Here is a 26180-nt window from a genome sequence, read left to right on the forward strand (position 1 = left end):
ATCTGATATGGTCCTCAGTGAATGTAGAGGAAATATTAAAGATAATTATAAATGGGAGTGTGTAAAGGGACAGGTGTGATTTAAATACCTTTACAGGAGGTAAGGTTTCTACATTTCATTAGAACAGGCAAAATGTAGACACAAGTAGACTGTGAGAATGTATCTGTAAAGGGTGGGTTTGGACAGCGGATTTTAACAAGATGAGGCACATGGAAGCAGCACACACGTTCTAGATCTGGTGGCTGGACAGGAAAGAGGGCTGGAGCTGTAACTACTGCAGGTAGAGGGAAAGGTGGCCAGCAGAGAAGAGCACGTGTAGGAGATCGTGGGATGATGGGGCACAGGCGCAGGTAGGACGAAGGAGTTGGTCTTGGGAAGAAAAGAACCTCTGGCTCTGAGAAGGGAAAGAGGCTGGCTGAAGATAGACATCGCGAAAAGGTGAGGTAAACAGGGATCTCAGCCAGGTAGGCCCCTGATGAGAGAGGGATAAGCGCAGCCGGAGGGCGATGATGCACGTTTGGGGCGCGGAGAATGGATATGATGACCAGAAAGACAGTGACAGGTGTTAAACCTGTAATTTTCCATCTCGCTGCCCGAAATGTGTAAAAGGATGAGTTGACCGCCAGGTGGCGGTGTCTGTGGAAGCTCACGTATCCCATCGGCCCCGGCGTCAGAGCGGAAGAACGCGCGGAGGTGACTGTCTGGCTCTCACCGTCTCTACTCTCCAATCCCGACTGACGTTGGACAACAAAGATGGCGGCAGGAACCAGCAATTACTGGGAAGGTGAGGGCGAGGCCTCCGGGTGGGACTTGTCTAGAGGCAGAGGGGCTGAGTGAGAATGGGTCTTGGGCGAGGCAGCAGGGGAAACAGCCTGGCCCCCGGAGCAACCGAGCTGAGGGGCGGGGCTTGTCCAGTGGGAGCCTCGGGGCCTGGGGACTGAGGAGACCGAACGGTCTGCAGAGGGCAGGGGGCTGACCTGAGCGGCAGCGGGAACCAGGGCCGGGGTTGGACCGAGAGCGCTGAGCGGGGATGGAGAGGAAGACCGGCCTGAGTACGCCGGACGAGAACTGGGTTTGAAGGTAGCGGAACTCGGACGAAAGGGCTTGGGGTATGAACTCGGGAGAGGAAACGAGTGTTGGGCGAGGATATCCCGAGTGCAGGAGACCGGAGGAGTCAGCGCTTTAGACAGTTGAGTAGGAAAAGATAAAGGAGGAACTTGTCAGTCCGGTTCACCGAGGGAAGTTGTGTGAGCGGCATGTCTCCTCCTGGGTCCCCTTGGCTGCTTCAGGCTGGGACTTCAAGGATTGGGTGTCGTGTCGCGTTTGAAGGCAAAGGAAATAACTTGACCCTCTGCTCCGGAGATAGTTGTGTTAAAAAGAGAAAGTTGAGGGAGCCAGTGTGAATTGTAATGATTGCATTTGCTCTACCTCCTCTACCAAAAAACCCATCTTGTGATTTGACAAGTACGTTTATTTAGTTACGGAAACTATAAAGTGGGCTCAGGTAAAACTCATTTCTGGACCATGATGGTGAGCAAAGATGAGAGAAGGCTCACATTTTTTCTTTTAAGTGTCCCTTTGCTTTACTGCAGCGTAGAGACTGCTCTCCGAATCCTTTTTCCCTTTTAACCTATTGCTACCCGCTGAGCCTCTGGAAACCACTACAAGTAACAGTATTGTTACTATCAGCCACTGGGTCTAAGATACTTAATTCTAATTACGTTCATCCGTACTTGCCTGTCATACTTTCAAAATGTTTTTATTTTACTTGACGTTTATTTTACTTAGACAGTTTCTAATTACAGAGAAACGTGATTATAGTTTAAAACATGTATTAAAAAATGACTTTGAAATATGTCTACTAGCTAGAAAATATTTTTATGTTGACGTTGCTATTGGTATCTTTAATACTAGTCATTAGGCTATAGTTGTTGTGGGTTTTTTTTTAAAGCACCATGCTGTACTAATTATAGCAGCTTATTATTGACGGCCTAACTCTGAACCATATGCTTTAAATACATGATTACTAATGCATAGAAAAACTGAAGGTGGGGGTTGAAAAAAAAGCCGAGGTTCAGTAAATCTGGAGCCAGTTCTTAGAATCTCAGAACTTTAGGCTGAGCTGAGATTCTGAGATTTGGTCTCTGGGAAAAGATGCTCCACTGTAGTTAAACTGCTTCCTACATTTGGTTACTGATACGTATATTGGAATAATAGCTTGTATTTTGTATTCCTGAAAAATAAGATCCTTACACTATTTTCCCTATATTTCAGCCCTTTTATTTTGACCCCCACTTTACCATGAATGAGAGCACTTACATCTAGATGTAGCTTTTTGAACTGTGGCTTCTCTCACTCAACCACTTATGTATATCAAACTACTGTACCGATTTCTGTGCTTGCTTGTTTGCTTCTGGTTTTTTGTTTTTTTTAAACTTAGGCTTATTTTTGTTATACCTATATTTGACCTTGTTAATAGCACATTTTGTTGATTTCAGCCTCTCCAAATTTCTTTTAGTAAGTTTATTGAAAGACAACGTTTCTATCTTTGTCAATGGTTATTTTTTTCTTTATGCTCAATCACCAAGTCATTCTATTAAGAATTTCATAAGCCTAATAATAAAGCTTTGGAACATAAAGAGATAGGAAAATGCCTGTCAAAAACAATGATGGTTTCTTTTTTTATAAAGTTAGCTGGTAAATTGATATAATGCTGGTCATAACCATAGCCAGTTCCTTTATGATTTGTATTTTCTTCTATTTTGTCTGAATTACAAAAATTATTTATTGCTATAGAAATAACTTCAGGGATGTTAGAACAACATTTGTTGTCGAGCTATGTTTGGGATAAAGCTGAAAATTTGCATCCCCCAATGTTTCTCCCCTTTTTGCCCCATCTGAAGTTTAAATAAGTGGCAATTTGCTTTCCTGGGTACGCCTTTGGTTTTTGGTTTCTTCCTTTTAACACTTTTCTTTATTGGGGAATCTAGATCAATATATGATCATTTCCATAGTTTTTTTTCTTTAGAATAGTTTTGTTAGTTTTATGTATATAATGGACTTTTTGTGTCTAATATTTGCTTTTATAATTTTGTTGCAGATCTCAGGAAACAGGCTCGACAGCTGGAAAATGAACTTGACCTGAAACTAGTGTCCTTCAGTAAACTATGTACAAGTTACAGTCACAGCAGTGCTCGAGATGGAAGGCGCGACAGGTATAGGTACTACCAGATTCTGTCTCTTATGTCTTAAACTGTATGTTTTTAAAGCATTAAAAAATAAGCTAAAATATATAACTCTGTAATTTGTTCTATTGGTGAATTTTTGGTATTTATTTTTATGTTATTTGTTTTATTTTTTAGTGATTTATAAAATTGCTTAATTCTTGAGACTGGTATTTATTTGGGACCCATAGTAAAGGATCTTCAGGAGGAAAATGCTAAGGCTTAAGAATGTTTGTGTTAGAAATAAGTTACTAATTCATCCAGTGTAAGAAAATGTGGTTGATTTGCTGACATTGTATTTCTTATATCTTCTGAATGCTAAATGGATCTGAGGAAATACCCACGTGCAAAATATATATACTGCTATTCTGGCATTTTAGAATGATTCTAATGCAGTGTGTTTCCTCACTATTAAGCATCCAATCTATTTTTAATTTTGGTTCTTTTTTGAGAAACCGGTATACTACTTTATTGAACATACAGAAAATGTATTTGAATTTTTTTTAAATTGAAGTAGCATTGGTTAATAACATATAAGTTTCAGGTGTACAACATTGTAAATTTCTTTTTTTTTTAAGATTTTATTGGGGAATTGGGGGAGGGGAACAGCATTGGGGAATTGGGGAAGGGGAACAGACAAGTTGCTGTCCTTTTGTTCTTCAGTCTAGTTGTGGAGGACGCGTCGCTTCACTGGCTCATGTTGGTATTATCATTGCACTCTTCCCGGGCGAGGCAGTCGCTTGCCAGCCATTGGACAGCAGCTGACGGTGGCTCTTGGCAGCTCATGCTGCCTGCTGGCCACTCACGCCAGCTGCCGGCCACTCACGGTAGCTTATGGCAGCCCACTGCAGCTTCATTGCAGCCTACACCATCACTGGCAACTCACGGCAGCCCAGCTCCAGGTCGAGCTGTTGTTCACTATCTTAGCTGTAGAGGGCACAGCGTCACTGGCCCTCATGTGGGATCCAAACCAGGGCCTTGCTGCTCAGAGATGATGTCCCAAGCCAACTCTTAACCAATGTGCCACTCAGCCGGCCCCCAACATTGTAATTCTATATCTTTATGCACTATAGTGTGCTCCCTACCAAAAGTCTAGTTTCCATCTGTCACTATACATTTGACCCCCTTTTTCCATGGTTACCTTCTCCCTAACCACCCACCTGTTTTCTGTATCTATGAGTTTGTTTTTGTTTTTTGTGTTGGTTTGTTTCTTTTTTGTTTTTCATTCCACATGAGCGAAATCATACGGTTTTTGTCCTTTTCCGTCTTACTTATTTCACTTAACATAATAACCTCAAGGACCATTCATATTGTTGCAAATGGCAATATTTCATCTTTTTTATGGCTGAGTAGTATTCATTATGCATATATGTGTGTGTGTGTATGTTTGTATGCCACATCTGATTTATCCATTCAGTCATCGATGGACACTTAGGTTGTTTCCATATCTTGGCTATTGTAAATAATGCTGCAGTGAGCATGGGGGTATACATTTCTTTTCAAATTAGTGTTTTCATATTCTTTGGATAAATATTCAGAAGAATAATTGCTGAATTATATGGTAGCTCTATTGGAAAATGTGTTCTTATCTTTGAATCTTATCCTCACTTTAGGCCATCCACTTATTTCAAAAAATATTAGGAAATATTTAAGACACTTAGAAAAAGGTATAAAGAATAATATAATGAATCCCCTGTGCCTATCACCCACTTTAAGAAATAATCATTACCAATTCAGTCGAAGCCCCTGATGGCATCCATTTGTTCCCTCCCCGTAATCCATATATTTTTGCTGTACTGTATATGTTTGTGTTCCTAAACAATTCATAGTATCCTACTGTAGTATTTTTGCAACTTGCTTTTTTGTTTAACATTATCTTTGAGATGAAGCTATGGATACATTTAACTCTGGTATATTCATTTGCTACATATAGAATTACCTTGTATGATTATGTCATAATTTATTATGTAAATGGATATTGTTTTCAATTTTTGCTAATAATTTTAATAGCTGGCACTAGCCATCATGTGTCAGGTACTGTTTTAAGAGCTTTATATAAAGACTGCTGGGAACATTTTTACTTATATGTATCTAACAGTGAAATTGCTAGTAGCAGAGTTGTTGTTATCCTGTGTTTTGTTTTGGTTTTTTAAGATTTTTGGGATTTGGGGGAGGGGAACAGTGGTGGGGAATTGGGGAAGGGGAACAGACAAGTTGCTGTCCTTTTGTTCTTCAGTCTAGTTGTGGAGGATGTCGCTTCGTTGGCCTATGTTGGTATTATTGCACTCTTCCCAGATGAGGCAGATCGGTCGCCGGCCACTGGATGGCCACTCATGGTGGCTCTTGGCAGCTCACGTAGGCTGCCAGGCGCTCACGGTAGCTTATGGCAGCCTACTGCAGCTCCACTGCAGCCTACGCCGCCGCTGGCGACTCATGGCAGCCCAGCTCCAGGTCGAGCTGTTGTTCACCATCTTAGCTGTAGAGGGTGCAGCGTCACTGGCCCTCATGTGGGATCCGAACCAGGGCCCTGCTGCTTAGAGCTCGCACTCCAAGCCAACTCTTAACCAACGTGCCACTTGGCCGGCCCAGTCCTGTGTTTATTTTACATACTTTTTTTTTTTTTTGGTGGTCAGTGTTATAGTTATTGTTATTTTTTTATTTTTTATTAGCGTCAGGTGTACAAAACAATGTAATAGACATTTATACCCGTCACAAAGTGATAACCCCCCTCCCCCAATCAACTCTGACATCATATATAGAGGTTATAATTCCATTGACTCTATTTCCTATGGTGTACTCCATATCCTGTGACTATGTGTAATATACATATATATGTAAAATTATAGTTGACATTCAGTATTATTCAGCTTCAGGTATGCAGTGCAGTGGTCAGGCATCAACACCATGCATGAAGTGGTCTCCCTAATAAGATGAGTGCCCACCTCATGCCCTACAAAATATTTACTACATTATTGATCGTATCCCTATTGCAATATTGTGGCTACCAATTTGTGCTTTCTAATCCCCTCACCTTCTCCCTCATCCCCCCCCCCATCTAGCAACTATCAGTTTTTTCTCTATATCTCTGAGACTGTTTCCGATTAGTTTGCTCATTTATTCAGTTTTTTAGATTCCACATATAAGTGAGATCATACGGTATTTGTCTTTCTCCATCTGACTTATTTCACTTAGCATAATGTTATCTAGATACTTTTTTGAGGATTGGTGGTGGGTTATTTTTCAGCTAATAATAATAAAAATTGAGCTTGGATTTAAACCCATATCTTTCTGTCTCCATAGCTGCCACGCTCTAAAACTTTCTATGCACAATCTAACAAAAAACTCATTTCAACTCTATAGCCAAAGTGTTAATTCTTTTTAATAGGGCATGTTATTTTTTTATTAATTTCAGGTGTACAAAACAATGCAACCATTATGCTTTTCACCCCTTACAAAGTGACAACCCCCTCCCCCAATCCACCGCCCCCCCATATCATATATATCTATCACATATCACAGTTCCATTGACTCCCACACTATACATCCCGTGGGAGGGGGGGGATATGTATATATATGTGTGTGTGTGTGTGTGTGTGTGTGTGTGTGTGTGTGTATTCCCCCCCACAGGATGTATAGAATATATATATATGTGTATCTATATAATACATATATATTATATATATTACAATAAATTATAGTTGACATACAATATTATTCAGCATCAGCTTCAAGTGTACAGTGCAGTGATCAAGCCTCTACCCCATCCATGAAGTGGTCTTCCTAACAAGACATGTGTCCATCTGATACCCTACAAAATATTTACAACATTATTAATTATATTCCCCAAACCGTCTTTTATATCCCTGTGGCAGTATTGTAGTTACCAATTTATGCTGTCCAATCAATAGGGCACATTATTAAAGAATGAAAGATAGCAGGGCCAACATCAGCATATTGACTCTAGGATCTGAAAGTAAGCTGTTGGCATGTCACATAGCTTTAATTGCAGTGCATTGCTTTGGGCTTGTCTTTACTTAGTAAGTAAAGAGAGTTGAAGAATGTTCCTTTCTATGATTAAATTTATTTTACAACTGGAAAACATATTTCCTGAATTTATGTCTCCCACTTGGCTATGCCAGTGATCATACAATTTTAAAACTCCAAATAGGTAAGAGGTAAAATTACATGATACTTTTTCTGTGTTCTCTGTACTTCATAAACTTAATACTTTTGTGACTCCTTTAAAGGAAAACCTATGTTGAAGACATTCCTTAAGAAATTCTACAACAAATTGGGACTGACTTTGTGGAATTACTTCAGCCTACCTATCCCATTCAATAAGAAACCTAAGGTCATGAGGATCAAGATCCAATGTACATTCTAAAGTGTTTTGTTTGTTGCCCAGGTTGAAAATACGTCACAATGAATAAATTCAGCAATGACCAGAGTTTTCCTTCCAGGCGTAATTTTTGTATTTTCTGTATTTTGAGAAATTAGTGGTCTATGAATCATCACATACCTATAAATTGAATTAAATTTAACTGAATTTTATTATTGTGGAGAATGAGTTTTTGACCATTTCCCTAGATTCGTTTACTCTCCTGAGAATGGTGAATGTAGAAATTGCCTCCTCATTCAGTCTACAAGTATTTAATGAGCATCTACAATGTGCCAAGCTGTATTCTAGGAGTTGGGCATATATCTGTGAATAAGACGTAGGTAATTTCCCTCTTCATGGAGCTTACATTCATTGGCCAATTGTTCTTTTTCATATAGTATTTGGTATGGGAGGATCTCGCATATAGAGTATTTTTGCCTGGGCACATTTAAGAGATAACCACAGAAACTTGGGTTGCCTCTGACAATAATAAAGAATTAGATTTTTTTTTTTAAGGTAAATTGAAATGTTTCAAGAAATAAAAATTTGAACTTAAACATCTTAAAAATGCTTATTAGCTACTTTTTTGTCTGTTGCATTGCTCGTTACTACTGCTGTGGAAGTGTGTGTGGAGAAGGGAAATAGTAATGGCTAAGGTACTATTTTGATGTGAAACTGATGATGTAATCTGTTTTCATTTGCCATACCCAATCATTGTCACAGGGCAGGACAAAGTTTTCAGTAAGATTGGAGAGCATTGTCATTGCCTAGGTATTTATCTGTGCTCAGTATAACTAAGCTCTATATTGAGCTGCTCGTGTGATAATACACACCACTTGGGGACCTAACGAAGGTTAGTGGTTTTTCCGAAGAGGCAAAAGAACTTTCAGGGCATGTGGTTTTAGAATGTGAATCTGTCAAACATAAGTTTCACTTGTAAAAAGTTACATTTTTATATAATTCTGAAATTTAGATTTTAAAAGAGTTCAGCACATTTTGCCAAACAAAACTGAAACAATTGCATAATGTAAGTGGAAATGTGGAGGGTTAGCACTAAAAAACTTCCCTGCTGGTCATGGCTGTCTGTATTAGACTGAAAGCCAGTTTCTGATTATTTAATAACTAGTTATCCAATCTGTTGATCATTTAAATCTCAATTTTATTTTATTTCTTCTTGGTAAGAGTCAAGGAAAGAAGAGAGAACTTAATTTAAGGTCTATATTATGTACAACCATAAGGTCTGTATTATATGCAACCACAATAGCTTTGCAGTAAAAAATTTTAAAGATTATTCCTCACAGATCCCATAGCATAATTCATAATACATTTTATGGCTCCTCTTATATGAAGTACTACCTAGCTCAACAGTTTTATTTCAAATAATATATTCTTTTAGATTCAGCATTTAATGGGGCACTGCCATAGCTTAAGTTACTTTCATTTGGGAAACAGTAAACAAGCATTTGGAATTTCTTTACATTATTAAGATTGAATGTATTAAAGCTTGGGAAAATCTTACATTCAATTATATTTTATACTGAATTTAATATTTAGGATATGTGTGATCTTTATAGGAAAACTTTTATAAAAATTACAGCTTCTTAAGAAACAGAGAGAATGTCTCAGGAATTCCACTTGATCTCTTTAGGAATAATTGCCTTATTATTTTAAGTATGTATTAAAGGATTAGATTTAAGTAATGGATTCTTTTTATTTGAACTTCTCTTTAGCTCTGACACAACACCACTTTTAAATGGATCAAGCCAAGACAGAATGTTTGAAACAATGGCCATTGAGATTGAACAGCTTTTGGCAAAGGTAAGTTTTCTCTGTTAAATGGCTGTTTTGCTAATAACCTTGTAATAGTTAGATATGGTACTAGATTATATTAATGCAGACATGTTTATTGAAATGACCCTTTCATTCAAGATGTGTGCCTCCCAGGCCACTTGAATTTTGATGATAGCCATAGTGTTATTTTAGCTTTTGTGTATTATTTGGTGGAAATACTGAATCCTTGCCCACTGTTTTCTTGTTTTTGGTTTGTTTTTTTCTGTTGTCCAAAGAGCAAACAGCACATAATTTACTTTCTATCTCTTTATAGTGCTTTCTAAAATATTTTTATGGAGTTTTTTCTTTGTTTTTTGTGGTTTTTTTTTTAGCTCACAGAAGTAAATGATAAAATGGCAGAATATACCAATAGTGCGGGTGTACCCTCTTTGAATGCTGCACTGATGCACACGTTACAGCGACATAGAGACATATTGCAGGTAATATATTGGGCTTGAGATTTTGTGTTATTATAGGGTTTGTTTTTCTAACCCCTGAATAGAATGTGTGTGCACATGTATTTAAGAGAACAGAGGGAAAAATCTGGGAGGATAAATTCCATGCTATAAAAGTTTGTCTTGTTTTACTTTTTTCTTCTTGGTATTATAAAATTCTGAATATGTCTAATAACTCTTGCTTTTGCCTGGTAAAATTAAATAATATTCATCAGTAGGTAAAAGTACTAATGTGGAAGACCTCGCTAGCTAACTATAACAGTGAAATAGCTAATGGTCATGCTTAGGCAATAATGTGGTGGTTTAGAGTATATTTTTATTAGGCTTTGAATAACGTGGAAGAGGAGTAATTTACTATATTTAGTATATTGTTTGAGAAAATACTAAAAGTATATGAATAAAATGAAATAAATTCTTAAATATTTACATATGGGGGTGTTAAAAATATAGCAGGCAAATATTTTTAATACTGAAAAAAGTCAGCAACCATTTCTAATTTTAAAAACTCTTTGTTAAAAATAGGAATAAAAGGATACTTTATTTGCCTAATGCAAAAATGTGTATATCAGATTAAAAGCTAGCATCATGCTTAATAATAAAGCACTAAAAGTATTCCCATTAAAGACAAAATAAGACAAGGATACCCATAATCATCACAGATGTTTAACATTGTTTTGCAAGTTCTTGGTGGTGCAGTTAGACCATAGAAAGAAACAAGAGGGCCAGCCAAGTGGTGCGTTGGTTAAGAACTGGCTTGGGATGCCACAGGGCCCCGGTTCGGATCCCACATATGAGGGCCAGTGACACTGCCCTCTACAGCTAAGATGCTGAACAACAGCTCGACCTGGAGCTGGGCTGCCGTGGGTCGCCGGCGACGGCGTAGGCTGCAGTCCCCTGCTGCAGTGGGCTGCCATAAGCTACTGTGTGTAACCGGCAGCCAGCGTGAGCGGCCAGCAGCCGCCGTGAGTGGCCGTCCAGAGGCTGGCGACTGATCTGCCTCACCCGGGAAGAGCGCAGTGATGGTGCCAGCTTGGGCCAGTGAAGCAACTCCTCCACAACTAGACTGAAGAACAAACCAACAGCAACTTGTCTGTTCCCCTTCCCCGATTCCCCAATAAAATCTTTAAAAAAAAAAGAAACAAGATATAAATATTGGAAAGGAAAAGACAAAATTTATATTATGTGGCAGTGATACAGTTATATATATATAGCTAATACAAACAAGAAAACTAAAAAAATATTAGAAACAAATTCAGTAAGATGATGGATTACAAAATTAATATATAAAAGTAAGTAGTTTTTCTTATACAAACAATAACCTGTTAGAAAGTACAATGGAAGAAACTATAAAATTCTTATGTATAAATTTAGTAAGACTGTATAGGACTCATATGTATAGAACTCTACTGAGGAACGTAAAAGATTTACTCTGCTTTTGGATGAGAAGAGTTCTCTCTAAATCCACCTATAAATTGAATACTTTCCCAATGGAAATAATGTTTTTTTGTTTGTTTATTTTATTTTTTAATTGGCAAAATGACTCCAAAGTTGTTTTTGTTTTTGTTTTTTTCTAATTAAAGTTTATTGGGGTGACAATGGTTAGTAAAGTTACATAGGTTTCAAGTGTACAATTCTGTAATACATCATCTATACATCACATTGTGTGTTCACCACCCAGAGTAAGTTCTCTTTCCATCACCATATATTTGATAAAATGACACCAAAGTTTATTTGGAATCATACATACAAGAATAACCAAGAAAAAACATGTAAAAATGAAGATAAGTAGTAAAAGATGCCTAGTTCTACCAGATATTAAAACCTGTTAAGAAACTAAAATAATTAAGACAGTTTGATTGTAGAGAAAAAGAGACCAGTAGAACAGAATAGAGTTCATGTATAGACCCAAATGTGCATGGAAATTTAGTTTTACCATAAAGGTGGTGGTTTAGATCCATGGAGGGAAAAAAAGAGGGATTATAAAATAAATAGAGCTTGTTGTTGAAATAGATAAACTATTTATAAAAACTTAAAAACTTGAAAAGATAAAATAAATAGAGCTATAACAACAGTTGGCTAATTTGGAGGGAGGGGGGCGAATTCCTTAAATTCTTATCTCATGCCTCCCACCCAAAGTAAATTCCAAATAGATCAAAGACTTATATGTAGAAAAAGAAATCATAAAAATTCAGAATAAAGCATGGATGAAATTATACATTTTGGGTAGTAAAGTACTTCCTAAGTAAGACCTAATACCTGAAACTACAACAAATGACTAATTTGCTTAATGTACAGAGAAATAATAGAAATGAGAAAAAGATAACCTAATAGGAAAATGGACAAAGGATATGGACTTGTTTACAGAAAATGCGTAGCCAGAACCATAAATGTTCAGCTGCATTCCCAAATAAAAATATACAAATTAAAATGAGACATGATTTTTCATCTGTCAGATTAGCAAATATTGAAACATTTGTAGCCTGTTTTTGGCAAAAATGTAAAAAAATGGGCATTCATCCATTTTTCTGGGAACATAAATCGGTGCAGTCTGTCTATGTGGCAGTTTAGCACTACCAAAATTTAATGTAAGATTCTTTGATCCAGGTATTCTGCTAGGCATCTACTCTTTAAATGCAGTTTAATGAGAGAGAGTTCAATAAAATACATATACAATAATGTTTATTGTGGCATTTTTTAACAGAAAAAAAAAAAAAGCAACTAAAATGTTCATCAGTAGGCAATTTATTAAATTATGATAGTCATAAGCTATTAAAAAGAACGTAGATTTCTATTTGCTAATATGGAAAGGTTACTTGATATTTTATGAACTACAGAATGAAAGAAATAATAGATAAGCTTATATATGCAAAAACATATATCCTGAAAGAAAATTAAAGAAAGTGATGATAGTGATATGAACTGTGGAGCAGGATGGTTTTTACTTTTATTCCTTTTGGTGCTCTTTCAGTATTCTCCCATGTTCATGTATTATTTTTGTTTTTAAAGTGTCAATAGGGGCTTTCTGGCAAGTGGGGTTATGATTTTCATCTGAATGTCTCTGAATTTTAAAAAAAGTAATGAATACTCCTTAGTGTCCTAAAAATATGGTAGTAAAAAAAGAAAGGAAAGTATTTAAAGCTTATTTTGTTCTTTACAATTCTCTTGATTCTGTTCTTCCTTTGACTGGTTTAAGAATTTCTGTAGGAGTTCCAAAAAGATGAAATTTTAAAATAAGCCCCATCGGATGCACTGATGATTAGAAAGAGCCTCCTAAGTTTTATCCTAGGCTCTTTGAAGTCATTTTATCTTAGAATTATTTTTTTCTTTACAACTCTGCACCTTCCTGTCTAATGAAAACAGGAAGGGTAGTGATTTAGTGGCACTGTTACCCTAGTACTGAGTTGTTTTCATTTAAAAGGTCACACACACTTCAGGAAAGTGATTATAGTTATTTTTACCTCTTTGCAATTTGATTTGTTAAATAGCAATTTGCCTGACAGGAATTTATAATATGATGACAATACATAACTGGCTCAGTAAGATGAAAATATATAATTAGCTTATGTTGAGACTGGATACTGATTTATTGCAGGATTATACACATGAATTCCATAAAACCAAAGCAAACTTTATGGCAATACGGGAAAGGGAGAATCTCATGGGATCAGTACGAAAGGATATCGAGTAAGTTACCTTTTATATTATTTTGTAGGACGTTTATTCAGATTTAAATTTTGAGTATATCCATGATTAACAGCAAAGTGAGTAGCAGAGCTATGATTTAGATTTCAAGGTTTCTAATTCACATTTCACTGTTTTTAAAACATTTCTGCTTACAATATGGTCCTGATCTACCTTATTGGTCTTATCTCCAGCTCCCCCTAGTTTTGTCATGGTCTCCTGCCAACCTTGACTTTCCTATCTTAATTCAAAGTCCCACTTAGATGATATCTTCATGAGTTTTTCTCTGATCTCCTACTATCTACCTGAAGAATTGTAACATTATCAGTAACTGAAGCTGTCTGTGTTCCCCTCCTGATTACCTCCTCTGCCCCTACCCTCTCCTTGCCCCAACAATTATACATTCAGGTAGCTTGCAAAGTAGCTTTCACTTACCTAGAATCTGAAACATCTGTTTCTTCCAGATTTTGTACAAACTCATAGCCTTATGTCAAATTATTTAAGTACTTCCAACATTTTTATGCTGATCTCAATCCATAATTTTAAAGATTTGTTTTTTTCATCTAAAGGGGAAGTAAGATTTTTGTTTGTTTAAGAATATTGGATTATTTTGATGAAAGATAATAAACTCTTGGCCTAAATTAGAGGCATTTATATGTATTTATAATAGATGTCGTTTTTAGAAGGAAATGAAAAGGATTATACATTTTAATTGTTCAATCAAAACTGTGGAGAGGCTCAATTTGTCCACTTTGGAAATTACTAGACTCAGTCACTTAATCTTTTTTTACAGTATCTGCCAAATATATTCTTAAATTTTCTGTTTTGTTCAAGGTCATATAAAACTGGCTCTGGAGTAAACAACAGAAGAACTGAACTATTTTTGAAAGAACATGACCACCTTCGAAAGTAGGTATTATTGAATATAGGCATACTATGTAGTTTCCCATGCTTATTAATTCATTTACTTACACAAGAAACATTTTATGGTATTTATTGTAGCAAGTGTTTTATCGGTGCTAATTCAATTAATTCTAATGATCCCATTTGGTAGAAATGGAATTCCAACTGTTTTGACCATAATTAGGAAAGAAGTTATGCTGTCAAATATCCAAAATCTGCATTCACATCACTTAATTGTTACCTGAAATATGCCTTTTATTGCCTAATGTTTCTTTGCTTTAGCAAGTCTATTGCTCTAATACTTTTGTCCACTTCTGTAGGTTATTAGTAATAATATTAGTAACAATACTAATACTGACTTCTGTTCAAATGGCCTGATACCACTTATTTATGTCAAGAAGCTTTATAAAGGGTATTTAGCCATTCATCAAATCCAAAGAAATACCTTATTTTCTAAGATTAAAAAAAAATGCCTAAAAACTTGGATGCCAGCTATATATATATGTATATCTTCATACAAGTCACCATACTTTATTCTTGCTTCATCTATTTTTTTCTGTGAAACATACCAATTTCTTTAATTATTTCCTCTGTATATTGCTATGTAGAACTTAAAGATCAGAAAATTACTTATCTCTTTGAGCTCAGCTTCTAAGCACTTGAGCAGCTAGTGTCCATGATAGTTCAATGTTACGAATTATCTTATTAGCTGCTGAATGTCATAAATTAGTCATGTTCATATCAGCTTAATGTACTGTTCAATTTATTTTTCTTTAAAGATAACCGCTTTAAATGTAAGCTGTTGAAATCAGAACACTTAAAGATCAAGACATTTTTAGAAGTCTGGATACTTCTAATGTCAAATATGTTTAGTGTTCTTAATCTGTTGAATATTACTAATTGGCACAAGGGGGCAGTCTTTCCTAGAGTATGTGTAGTTTACAGTTGTTCATAGCTTTGGTTTGTTCATTTTGTATTTGATAAAGACCACCATAAAAAGAATTTTTACAATACATCTAAAACTGTACTAAATATGTTCTTGGGGTACAGATTAATTTCAGGGATAAGATTCTCAAGTGGCACAGAATAAACACTAGATTGCATCAATGTTTTTATATTGCCTCAAAAAGAAAACAAAAATACAGTAGTTTAATTGTTTTAAGAATGATTTGTTGCTGAAAAGAGTATACCAGAGTAATTACATGAATTACTATCCCTTATTTTATTACTTTGGAACACATTGTTTATTATAAATTTTATGTGAAAATTTGCAAGTTTATATTTTAATAATTCAAAGAAAACCTTCAGGAGTTTAATATTGCCCATTTTACAGGAAAAAAAATACAATAATTGAGGGGCATACAGCTTAAATAATTTGTTTAGGGTTACAAAAGTGACTAGAGGATTGGAGATCAAGAAGGTATTTTCTGTTTTTGTTTTTCAGACAATTTTATATATGATATATTCCTTTTAACATTCTTGTGAAAAAGTTTATACTCATGCTATACAAAGAGAAACTGAGTCAGATGAAGTTGAATGGAATATGAGCTTCTGATGAATTAGGGGAGTTGTTGATTCTAAAAACAAGGGCTTAGTCATTACTCTTAATATTAGAACACAGGGCTTCCAAATACATTTTTGAAAAATCAATATTTTGTGTAAATTACAAATACTAGTTAGGTATTAATATAAAATTATGGACTAACATGTACAAAATTATATGAAAAACGTTCTCTGTTTTTTCAGTGTTGTCTCCGTATTTTATTTGTTAAATGTTTTGTGGAAGAATTAGCAAGATTCTTTTTAAAATAACTTTTTAAATAAAATCTGTAAGTACTTTTTTATTATCCATTTTAGAAACTATGAGTAATTCAGCAACACAAAAAAAACACAATTTAATTCACTTATTAATACAGATTCTGTAACCATTTTTACTCATCAGAAGATTGTGAGCCCTTTACCATGTTATTTGATAATTTGTTTGTTTGTTTTTGAGAAGTTCTTTTGACTTTTAATAGTGCACAGATAACATAAAACAGATAAACCATAATTCATGTAACCGTTTCCCTAATGTTGGCCTTTTGGATTATTTTCAGTTTTTACAATTTTCCATATTGAAGTCTTTGCATGTATCCATAATTATTTCCTTATGATAAATTCCTAGGATTGGAATTGTGGGGTTAAGGAATGTATTCATTTTTAAAGGCTTTTGACATAGTATTGTCAAATTTCCCTCTAAAGTTTTCCTAGTTTAGAGTCCCATTAATAGTGTATATGTAAACATTCCTCAAAGCCCTCAATAACATTTATATTTTGATTTTTTTAATACAAGGAATAATACATTTTCATTAGAAAAAATGTTAAACAACCAAGCAAAAGAAACATAAAGAAATAATAGTTACATTAACCTAAAAGTGAGATAGACAGCAAAGAGATTATATATTTCATCAAGCCCATTTGTAATTAATAGGCCACATTTGCTGCTAGGGTACTTTTAATTTTGATCTTTCATGAATAGAATGTTTCTTAAATACCCAGTGACTCCGGTAACTAGTTTGATTTTGTGTGGTAGGGTCAGACTTTTTATGGCTAGAAGCATATTTAGATTTTTATTTGATTCTTCAAAATATTGTTTTTCTTGTTACTGTAAATTTCTACAACTTGTTTCAGAAGTATATATTTTTGCCTTGAAAAGAGTAAAACAATTTTTATAAATGAATGTCAAACTTAAAAAAAACTGACTTTGTAACGAATTGCTTTTACCAGCTCCTCTTAATACTCTTTCTGTCTAAAAATAAATATTGTTAGCTTATAACAGTTTATCTTAAGGATGACAGTAATTTCTGCTCCTGTATGGTGGATAAAGTAGCTTTCATTTTTGACTCGTCTTTCCCCGAGTCTCTTTCAGTATGTCAGTCAGAAGAAAAGGCTGACTTTGAATTAGTGTCAAGCTATTTGGTTTTTGTTGGACTATGGATGCATTCCTATGAGCTCTTTGGTTTCCTGTTTAGATTAATTTCTCTTCCTTTATGTAATTGTTCTCTTTCATTGCTCCCTTATATCGTCCTTTTTGAAAGAAGTGTTGCTGAGTTAATTTTTTTATTTTAAAGTTCTTTTTTTTCCCCCTAAAGAACGTTGTGCCTTTATGATCTGCCTCTCTTCATATTTATTTGTAAAGGATGTAGGGCTGGTTGTATTATTGCTGTTTTTACAGATGGGATGTTAAGGAACAAAGAGGATAGACAGACTGGATTACCTCAAGGCTTTGAATGCTATAATTTGTCCAAAGTCGTACACTCAGCATCTGACCAGGCATCTGTGCTTTTTCTCTAGAAGCATTGTGTCATTTTGAGTAAAACATCTTTTCTGTATTACCGTAATGAAGCTGACAAATTTCAGAGGTGTTCAGTAGTGGTGAGAAACTTGTATTAGGAGATAAGTGAACACACATAGAAAGAGCCTGCCCTCTTCCGGGACTCACTTAATGCCAGTGATCGTCACCCCCAAGGGAAAATTTTTACCAGGGCTGCAACCTCCCTCTTCTCATGTGTAGTTATACCACCTCAGAAATCTTCAACTCTTAACACCTCACTATGACCAACACATTTTATCCTTCCAAGCCTATCTACAGGTCACTAGCTTTTCTCTTACATTTTTTTTTCCTTACAGCCTCTTTTCTTAACCTAGCTACCCTGGATCTTATAGCTGATTAACTGAAATACTCCCAACATTTGGCCTTCTTTGCGTTCCTGTCTTTCTGCCATACCTCTGTAAAATGCCAACCCAATCCTCAGTCTACTGTTCTACTCCTGTATCTGAGGGCTAGAGAAAAAGGACCCAATATACAGATGAGCTTTGTTTTAAATTCATTATTTCCACCCTCGTCTGAGTATTCAGCATTGCCCAAATCCTATTGCTTGCTTGACCCCATTTAGTTCTCTCTCTCATTCTGTTCAAGAACTTGACCAAAACTTCTCATTCCCCTTGACTTTCCTGTCACTTCACCCAAAATAGAGGTCCTTACCTCCTACTTCACTGAAATTTTTAACTTTTTGCTCTTTACTACAAATTTACCTATAGGAATGCCCTTCCTTACCCCTTTCCTGTAGTTTTTAGAGAATGAGGCATTTCTCCCAGGGGAGGTGAGTACATCCCCCTGGCTTTGTTTCTGTCCTTATCTGCTCCATCAGATATTTTACTCTTCAGTCATCTTATATACTGGCTCCATTACTATAGGTAATAAATACAGGCACACCTCTTTTCATTGTGCCTTGTTAGGTGGTATCTGCCAAGTTTTCCACTGTAAAATGACTGTATTTCCAATTGTAATTAATATAGAGGAAGATGCTTTGAGACGATGCACATATTCTGTTTCTTCTGGAACTTGACTAACTTTAGCATCCATTAGTAAATCTTGCTTCCCCAGTTATTACCGTCGTGTTTGCCTGCTGGTGATTTTCTGTTTCCATCAGTCCTTGTTAGTTGTAATTCTATGAGGAAGAGCTGTCCTTTCTCCATCATTTATTTTATTTAATTATTTATTAGTGTGAACTCATAGCTGCTTTCTTATACTAAGGGTTATAATCCAGCACTATTACTATTTTGTTCAGATTGTCCCACCTTTGGCCACTGGGAGCTCCTTCTCGTTAGCTTCTGTCATTTGACATGGCCCATCCTTTTTGAGCACTTTGCTATCTGGTGCCACAAAATGTTTATGGTTTATCTTGTATTTTTCATGCCTCGGCTCTAAAACCAACCACTTCTCCAAGCAACCTTGGTTCCTTTTAGTGGAGAGGGGTTCAGAAACGAATATCTGGGTGTCAGATGTGCTTGTTGTTATTGAGGTATTGTGGCCCCTACACTTTCTCTTGCTAAAAGTTTTTATCATGAATGGGGTTGAATTTTTTTCATATCTTTTTTTGCATCTACTGAGATGATCAGTTGTTTTTCGTTTAATACTTTAATATGATGAATTATATTGATTATTTTTAAACATTAAACCAATCTTGATTTCTAGAATAAACCCCACTTTGTTTTGATATATTTATCATCCTTTTTATATATCACTGGGGTTATTTTATTGAGGATTTTTACATTACGTTTGTGAAGAATATCTTGAGTTTTCTTTTCTTGAGATGTCTTTGCCTGGTTTTAGTGTAAGGGTAATATTGGCCCTATTGAAATGAGTTTGTTCTGTTTGCTGAAAGAGTTTGTGCAGGCTTGGTGATATTTCTTCTTTAAATGTTTGATAGAATTTACTAGTGAATCGTCTGAGCCTTTTCATTGTGGCAAGACTTTTAAATTACAAATTCAATTTTTTTGTAGATATAAGACTGTGGCTCCTTGGATTTATCCCTGGGCCCTGGGGGATGGGTGACTGTGACTGGCCAGGCCTGTCACAAATCCATCTTTGTGGCCAGTAGACTTAGCCTGTTTCCAGAAGAGAATGTGGCATATTCAGAGTCCCGGGGAAGTTATCAGACAATTTAGACACTTCATTTTGGGTTTACTGTACTCCCAAGCCAGACATAGAAATATATTGGGTTGTCAGAAAGTCATGACGTATTTCTTCTGTTTTTCGTTGCAAAAATGTGTCATGACTTTTCCGACAACCCAGTAGTATGGTTATACAAAATCTTTTTTCTAGTAATATTTATTAAGTGGGCTTTTACTTTAATATTCCACTCCTTTCTCTGTCCCCCCACCAATGAATTATGAACTTTTTATGCCCCCCCCCAAGGGCCCTACATGATTAACCTGCTACCTAAATCTCCAACTTCATCTCTTTCTTTCCATCCCTTCATTTATATCACTCTCGCCCTTTACTTAATAGATACCAGCCATACAGGCTTCTGTTCACGTCCCTTCCCCAAAGATATCAGGCCTTTTCCCTTCTCAGCCTCTTTGTCCTTATATTTTATTTTATCTGCTTAGAAACACTCTTATTTTTTCATAAAACTTATTCATTGACGTCTTTCTGGTGTAAGCTAACTTGTCACCTCTTTAAAGAGGCCTTTTCTAACTATCTTGTCTGAAATAGTCCCTTCTTTATTAGTATTTAACAAAGCACTTTTTTTCCTTTATAGCATTTATGAGAATCTGGAATAATTTTTTCTTTTTTCTTTTTTTTTGTTTTTGTTTTTTGTCTGACTCCTTGAAAGTAAGCTTCATGAGTGTGTTCCTCATAGTGCTAAAATCAGAAAGGGGGATTCAGTTGCCCCCACATTGGGCGCCAGATATCACGTCCCGCGTGACAAGGGCTGGGAGGCTCAAGGAGGGGTGGCGAAGGGCTAAGAAATCACAAGTCAAAAATAGAGTTTCTGCGGGCCAGGGGTCTTGTCTCTGCAGACTGAGAGAGCAAGCCCTGATCCTGGTGGGTGAATAACTTTTATTTAAAACTGTCACAAAGAAGTCAATTTGACTATCTATACCCAGTTAATTGATTCAATTAGACCGGCAGCTGCTTCACCTGAAACTCATTGTGATCAAGCAGGAGTTGTGCTTTCACACATACTATGATCCCTGGGATGGCCTCAGCATTCCAAGACACTTCCTTATGACTTCAAAGGATCAGTGTGCAGGAGCATTCCAGTCGGCAGCTGCAAGGTGACACATGAGGGTAGGGACCTGGTTAGTCTAGTTCTTAGCCGTGTTGGATCCCCAGGTCCTGTTATATCATAGACGTTTAATATTTATTTATTTGTTGGAATAAGTGGATGTAAACAGATGTTAATTTTGGTTTCATATAAATGTGTATATACGTGCATGCTCCAATGTAGAAACCCTTTTTCATTCATTCACTTATTCCCCAAATATTTATTGAATACATACTATGTACAAGGTATTGGTCCAGATGCTGTATATACATATGAAATCTGACTTTGAGAACGAAAGGGGATATTGTTACTGTGATGAATTATTTTTTTGCTTAGCAAAATGAATTCCCCTGAAATACCTTTTTAAAATACAATTCTTATACATAATAAAAGTCTTTGGCAAGCATCTCTCTTATTTACAGATGAGGAAACAAGATTCAGAGATAACAGAGGCCAGCGTCTCATAACTATTTAATAGCCCTTACTAAACCCACATTTTCTAGCCCATTTCCATATTGTCCCACATCACGCGGCCTTCCCTGTGATTTGCTCCTGTAAAATTTTATTTTTCTTGCATTATGGAACCAGCGTGGCATAATGCTATTGAGAATTGAAAGACCAGCTGCTTTTCCCTTCTCTAAAAAGTAAATGACCTGGCCTTTCTTTGTTTTTTTATTTGCCTCTTCAAATTGGGATAGTAGCTGTTCCCTTATGTTACGTGATTTTAAGGGAGAATGACTGAAGGCATTTTACAAAATTAAAATTACTCTAAAAATCTAAAAGAATGTGTTTATATAACTTTTTAAATACAGGACTGTTGTATAAAGCAAGTTATACTTAAACAGGCTCATTTATGGTTTTTAGTTGACTATTTGTTTTGTTTTCATTCCATTGACTATTTAACAGATATGATTGAGTTATCTGAGATCACACACATATTTGTATTGTAATTGTACACTTAGGTATAAATATGTCCATGAACGAGTAAAGAATTGCTGTATTCTCGGGCTGGCTGAGTGGCTCAGTTGGTTAAGAGCTCGCTCAAGAGTTTGAGCTCTGAGCAACAGGGTCCCCGGTTTGATTCACAGCCCGAGCTGAGCTGCTGCTGAGCTTCCAACAGGTGGCAGGATGGCTCAGCCAAAAAAAAAAAAATTTCCTGTATTCTCAGTTGGAGACTTACATTTTCTCTGCTGACAATTTTTCTTTTGACTGTCTTAGACTATGTTTAGACTACTGATACTTTACATTTTTTTAATTCACCAGCCTTGTTATTTGGGTGGTCCAAAGTTGTGGTTTTGGAAATATTAGGTAGGCATTTTAAAAACATTAAAAATGGTTTCACTTTTTGTTTTGTGATTTTAGTAAAATTTTCCTGACATTCCGTGGCTAGTAAAAGCTGAGACTCAAACCCAGGTCCTCTGCTTGTGTTGCTTCTGCAATACTGCACTGCCTCTCTCTGATAATTTTATATGCTGTCTACTTCATAGGTGCTAAGATAAAGCATGTAAAAAGGCTTTGTAAACAATGAGGCATTTCTGTGTAAAGCAGACTATAGTAAGGGTTTTAAGAGTAAGAAAAGTAAATACTAAAGGAGGTAACCTTAAACTGGATATACACTGTCAGTTTACATTTCTTAAATAGAATTTGAAACACTTTTGATGCCAGAATAATTTTCATGATATGATATCCTAATTGTATTAATGGACCATGACCATATTTGAAAAATATGAGACATGTGAACACCATAATTTAATGACCTTTAGAAGAAGTGATTTTATCCCAGTATTTTTGGTATAGTTATATATATATATATATATATATATATATATATATAATTTAGTAAATATCATGATTCAATTAAATAACGGTCAGATTATAACATCTATGAATGGGATAATATAGTAGACTCTTGGCATTCAAGATTTGACATTAGCTTTCTTACTGTGGTTTTCTTGGTGTAGCTTTGTTGAGATATAAACTTGAATGTTATGTGTTGTGAAGCTGGTGTTGGGAAAGCCACTTGGCTAATGAGTACGTCTGACCTATCTGGACAACAGCATTTGTACTTCAGCCTCACTTCTAACTTCATGTTTGCTGCTTGTTGTTATTTGCTTAGTAGTTACCATAAAATGGTTTATACATACACATACATATACTTCGTTTCTTTGTGAAACATTACTCTAAGGAGAAAACACCAATAAAGGTAATGATAGTGAGGTGATCCTAAGAAAGCAGTGCTCTTAAGTAAAAAAGTGGGAAGTTTATGGAAGAAACTGTGTAATAGTAGCCATAAACTTGGGAATATGCAAAGATCTTGAGATTTGTCCCTTACCTATATCAGGGGTCATTTGTATAATGAGAATTGGATTTTTAGCCCATGAGAACTGGTAACATTTGATTATTTCACTATATATCTATCATGCCATTCATGGAGTATTTTAAAATTACATATCAAAGCTCTATTTGTCTTAAGTGGTACAGTTGTCTGCCATATTGAAATAGAAGACAAAGCAAATTCATATTACCCTGAATATACTTTGCTTATTTTTGTATTCATTTGATAATGCCCAGTTTTACAAAGCAGGGTAGACCTAGTTAGGAGCTTTTATACAGAACTCATTTTCTTTAATTTGGAGCTGTAGTAACATCAAATTCATCTTCATTTGGTACATGGCTTTGTTAAACAGTAAAACTTGAGTTGGAGGTGCTCTGCTGTAGTGAGGAATATGTGTTTGTATAACATAAAATACAGTAGTCCTCCCTTATCTGTGGGGGATACGTTTCAAGACCCTGTGGATGCCTGAAACTGCAGATAGTACCAAACCCTGTATATTCTATGTTTTTTCCTATACATACATACCTATGATCAAGTTTAATTTACAAATTATGCACAGTAAGAGATTAACAGTAACTAATAAAACAATGATAATAACAGTATACACTAATAAAAGTTTTGTGAATGTGCTCACTCATTTCAGGGATCCCTTGCAGACAGAAGTCTTCATATAGGCTCAATACTTTCTGGCACAACACGTTGCCGTCAGTTAGAACTAGTTTTCTGTTCCTGTCTTCCATCCACAAATTTAATGCCTTTTCCATCTTAACTAAACACTTATGCACTGTGACTATAACTTTTGCAGTTTGAAGTGCAACAGCAAAACTAGCACAAATTTCTTTTTTCTTCACAATTTCACAGAAAGAAGATTCGTTTTTACCATAGATCTTAGCAACCTCAGCATGCAGTTTTTTTTCTTTCCTTATTAAGTCAAGACCTTTCACCTTTTCACTTAAGGGAAACACTTTACAGCTTCTCTTTAGCATATCCGAATTGCCAGTGTCACTACTCTTGCCCTTTTGTGCCATTAGTAAGTAAAATAAGGGTTACTTGAACATTAGCACTGTGATATCTGGACAGTCGATCTGATAACCGAGATGCTACTAAGAGGCTAACAGATGGGGAGCCTATACAGCACGGATATGCTGGACAAAGGGATGATACACATCCCAGGCAGGACAGAGCAGGACAACGCGAGATTTCATCATGCTACTCAGAACAGCATGCAACTTAAAACTTGTGAGTTGTTTATTTCTGGAATTTTCCAATGAATATTTTTCAGACAATGGTTGACCACAGGTAACTGAAACTGCAGAAAGTGAAACCACAGATAAGGGAGGACTATTACATATATCTTCCTCACCCCTCCCCCGTGGAAATTTGTAAGGATTATTTCATTGTTAACTCTGATTGCTACTCTATTACTCCAACAAGTGTCTCATTTATTCATTCATTCATTAAGCATTTAATGACTGTCTCCTGTGTGCTAGGTTCTGTACTAGACTCTAGGGCAGCGGTTCTCAACCTGTAGGTCGCGACCCCTTTGGGGGTCGAACAACCTTTTCACAGGGGTTGCCTAAGACCATTGGAAAACAAAAATATATTTACATTATGATTCATAACAGTAGCAAAATTACAGTTATAGAGTAGCAACGAAAATTTTATGGTTAGGGGTCACCACAACATGAGGAACTATATTAAGGGGTCGCGGCATTAGAAAGGTTGAGAATTGCTGCTCTAGGGAATCAAAGATGAATCAGACTCAATCTCTACCCCATGTGAACTCATTCTGGTAGAGAAATAGTAGACATGTAATCATGATATCCTGTAATTATACTATAAATATTATATTTTATAAAACATAAAATGAGATAATATATATGAAAAAACTTCAATTGTACAAATTTAAGATATTTTTCCTCCAGTGCATATTACGATGTTTGTTATATTCTTGAATGAAGAACAAAAAGAATTATGAAAACAATATTATAAAGAAGAATTAGTTCTGCCTGTATAGGTGGAATGAGGAAGGCATCACAAAGGATGTGACTTTTGATCTGGACTTTGAAATGTAAGAAATTTATGTTAAGAATCAGGAAAGCGGATTGCAAAGCAAGAAGGACACTAGGCATAAAAGTGCCTTGTTCTGTATCAACCATATATCTGTAGGTTTATGCAGTTTACAGGATTACTTTTGTTTACATTATATATTTTGAGTTTTTTGACAACTCCATGAGGCATGTTTCTTCAGCCAATTGCTTGAGCCTTGACTAAAACTCAGGTTCTAGGGTATAATAGAGAGTAACTAGTCATTCTATTCCTTATAGTTTCATGAATGTCATGATTGCTAATATTATTGAATTTCTATGATATTTATGAAATAATTGTTTTTTGACAAGTATGTGAGAGAAACACATACATAGAATGAAAACACTAGTTCCATTTTATTTGTGTAAGCAGATTAGCTTATATTGATACAAAAGTTTTTTAGAGGTTCCAGAAACAAATTGGAAAATGCTTACTTAAGATTTCATAGATTCTTTATGATTCAGGTAGTTTTTCAGGATTTTCAGTCCTTTTATGCCATTTATCTAAAGAACAACAAACAAATGGCAACTGTGATTGCTCACATTCTTTTTTTTTTTTTTTTTTTTTTAAAAATTTTTTTTGGGGAATTGGGGGAAAGGGCAACAGACAAGTTGCTGTCGTTTTGTTCTTCAGTCTATTTTGTAGAGGACGTTGCTTCACTGGCCCAAGCTGGCACCATCATTGTGCTCT

At 35.7% G+C, this 26180-nt stretch overlaps 1 protein-coding gene across 2 annotated transcripts in view; it reads left to right on the plus strand.

The window, feature by feature from the left end:
* The first annotated feature begins 690 nt into the window (after positions 1–690).
* Positions 691–26180, plus strand: part of GOSR1 (golgi SNAP receptor complex member 1) — a 42892-nt gene continuing 17402 nt past the window's right edge. The window contains exons 1-6 of one of the 2 annotated variants that reach the window (XM_019650524.1): positions 691–784; positions 3101–3221; positions 9333–9420; positions 9765–9872; positions 13480–13571; positions 14403–14477. In XM_019650524.1, coding sequence (XP_019506069.1) covers positions 754–784; positions 3101–3221; positions 9333–9420; positions 9765–9872; positions 13480–13571; positions 14403–14477 — 515 coding nt within the window. In that variant the 5' untranslated portion in view covers positions 691–753. The remainder of the gene's footprint in view (positions 785–3100; positions 3222–9332; positions 9421–9764; positions 9873–13479; positions 13572–14402; positions 14478–26180) is intronic. The other variant, XM_019650525.1, reaches the window with a different exon arrangement.

The sequence above is a fragment of the Hipposideros armiger genome, unplaced genomic scaffold, assembly GCF_001890085.2.
Source record: "Hipposideros armiger isolate ML-2016 unplaced genomic scaffold, ASM189008v1 scaffold_141, whole genome shotgun sequence".
Taxonomy (NCBI): domain Eukaryota; kingdom Metazoa; phylum Chordata; class Mammalia; order Chiroptera; family Hipposideridae; genus Hipposideros; species Hipposideros armiger.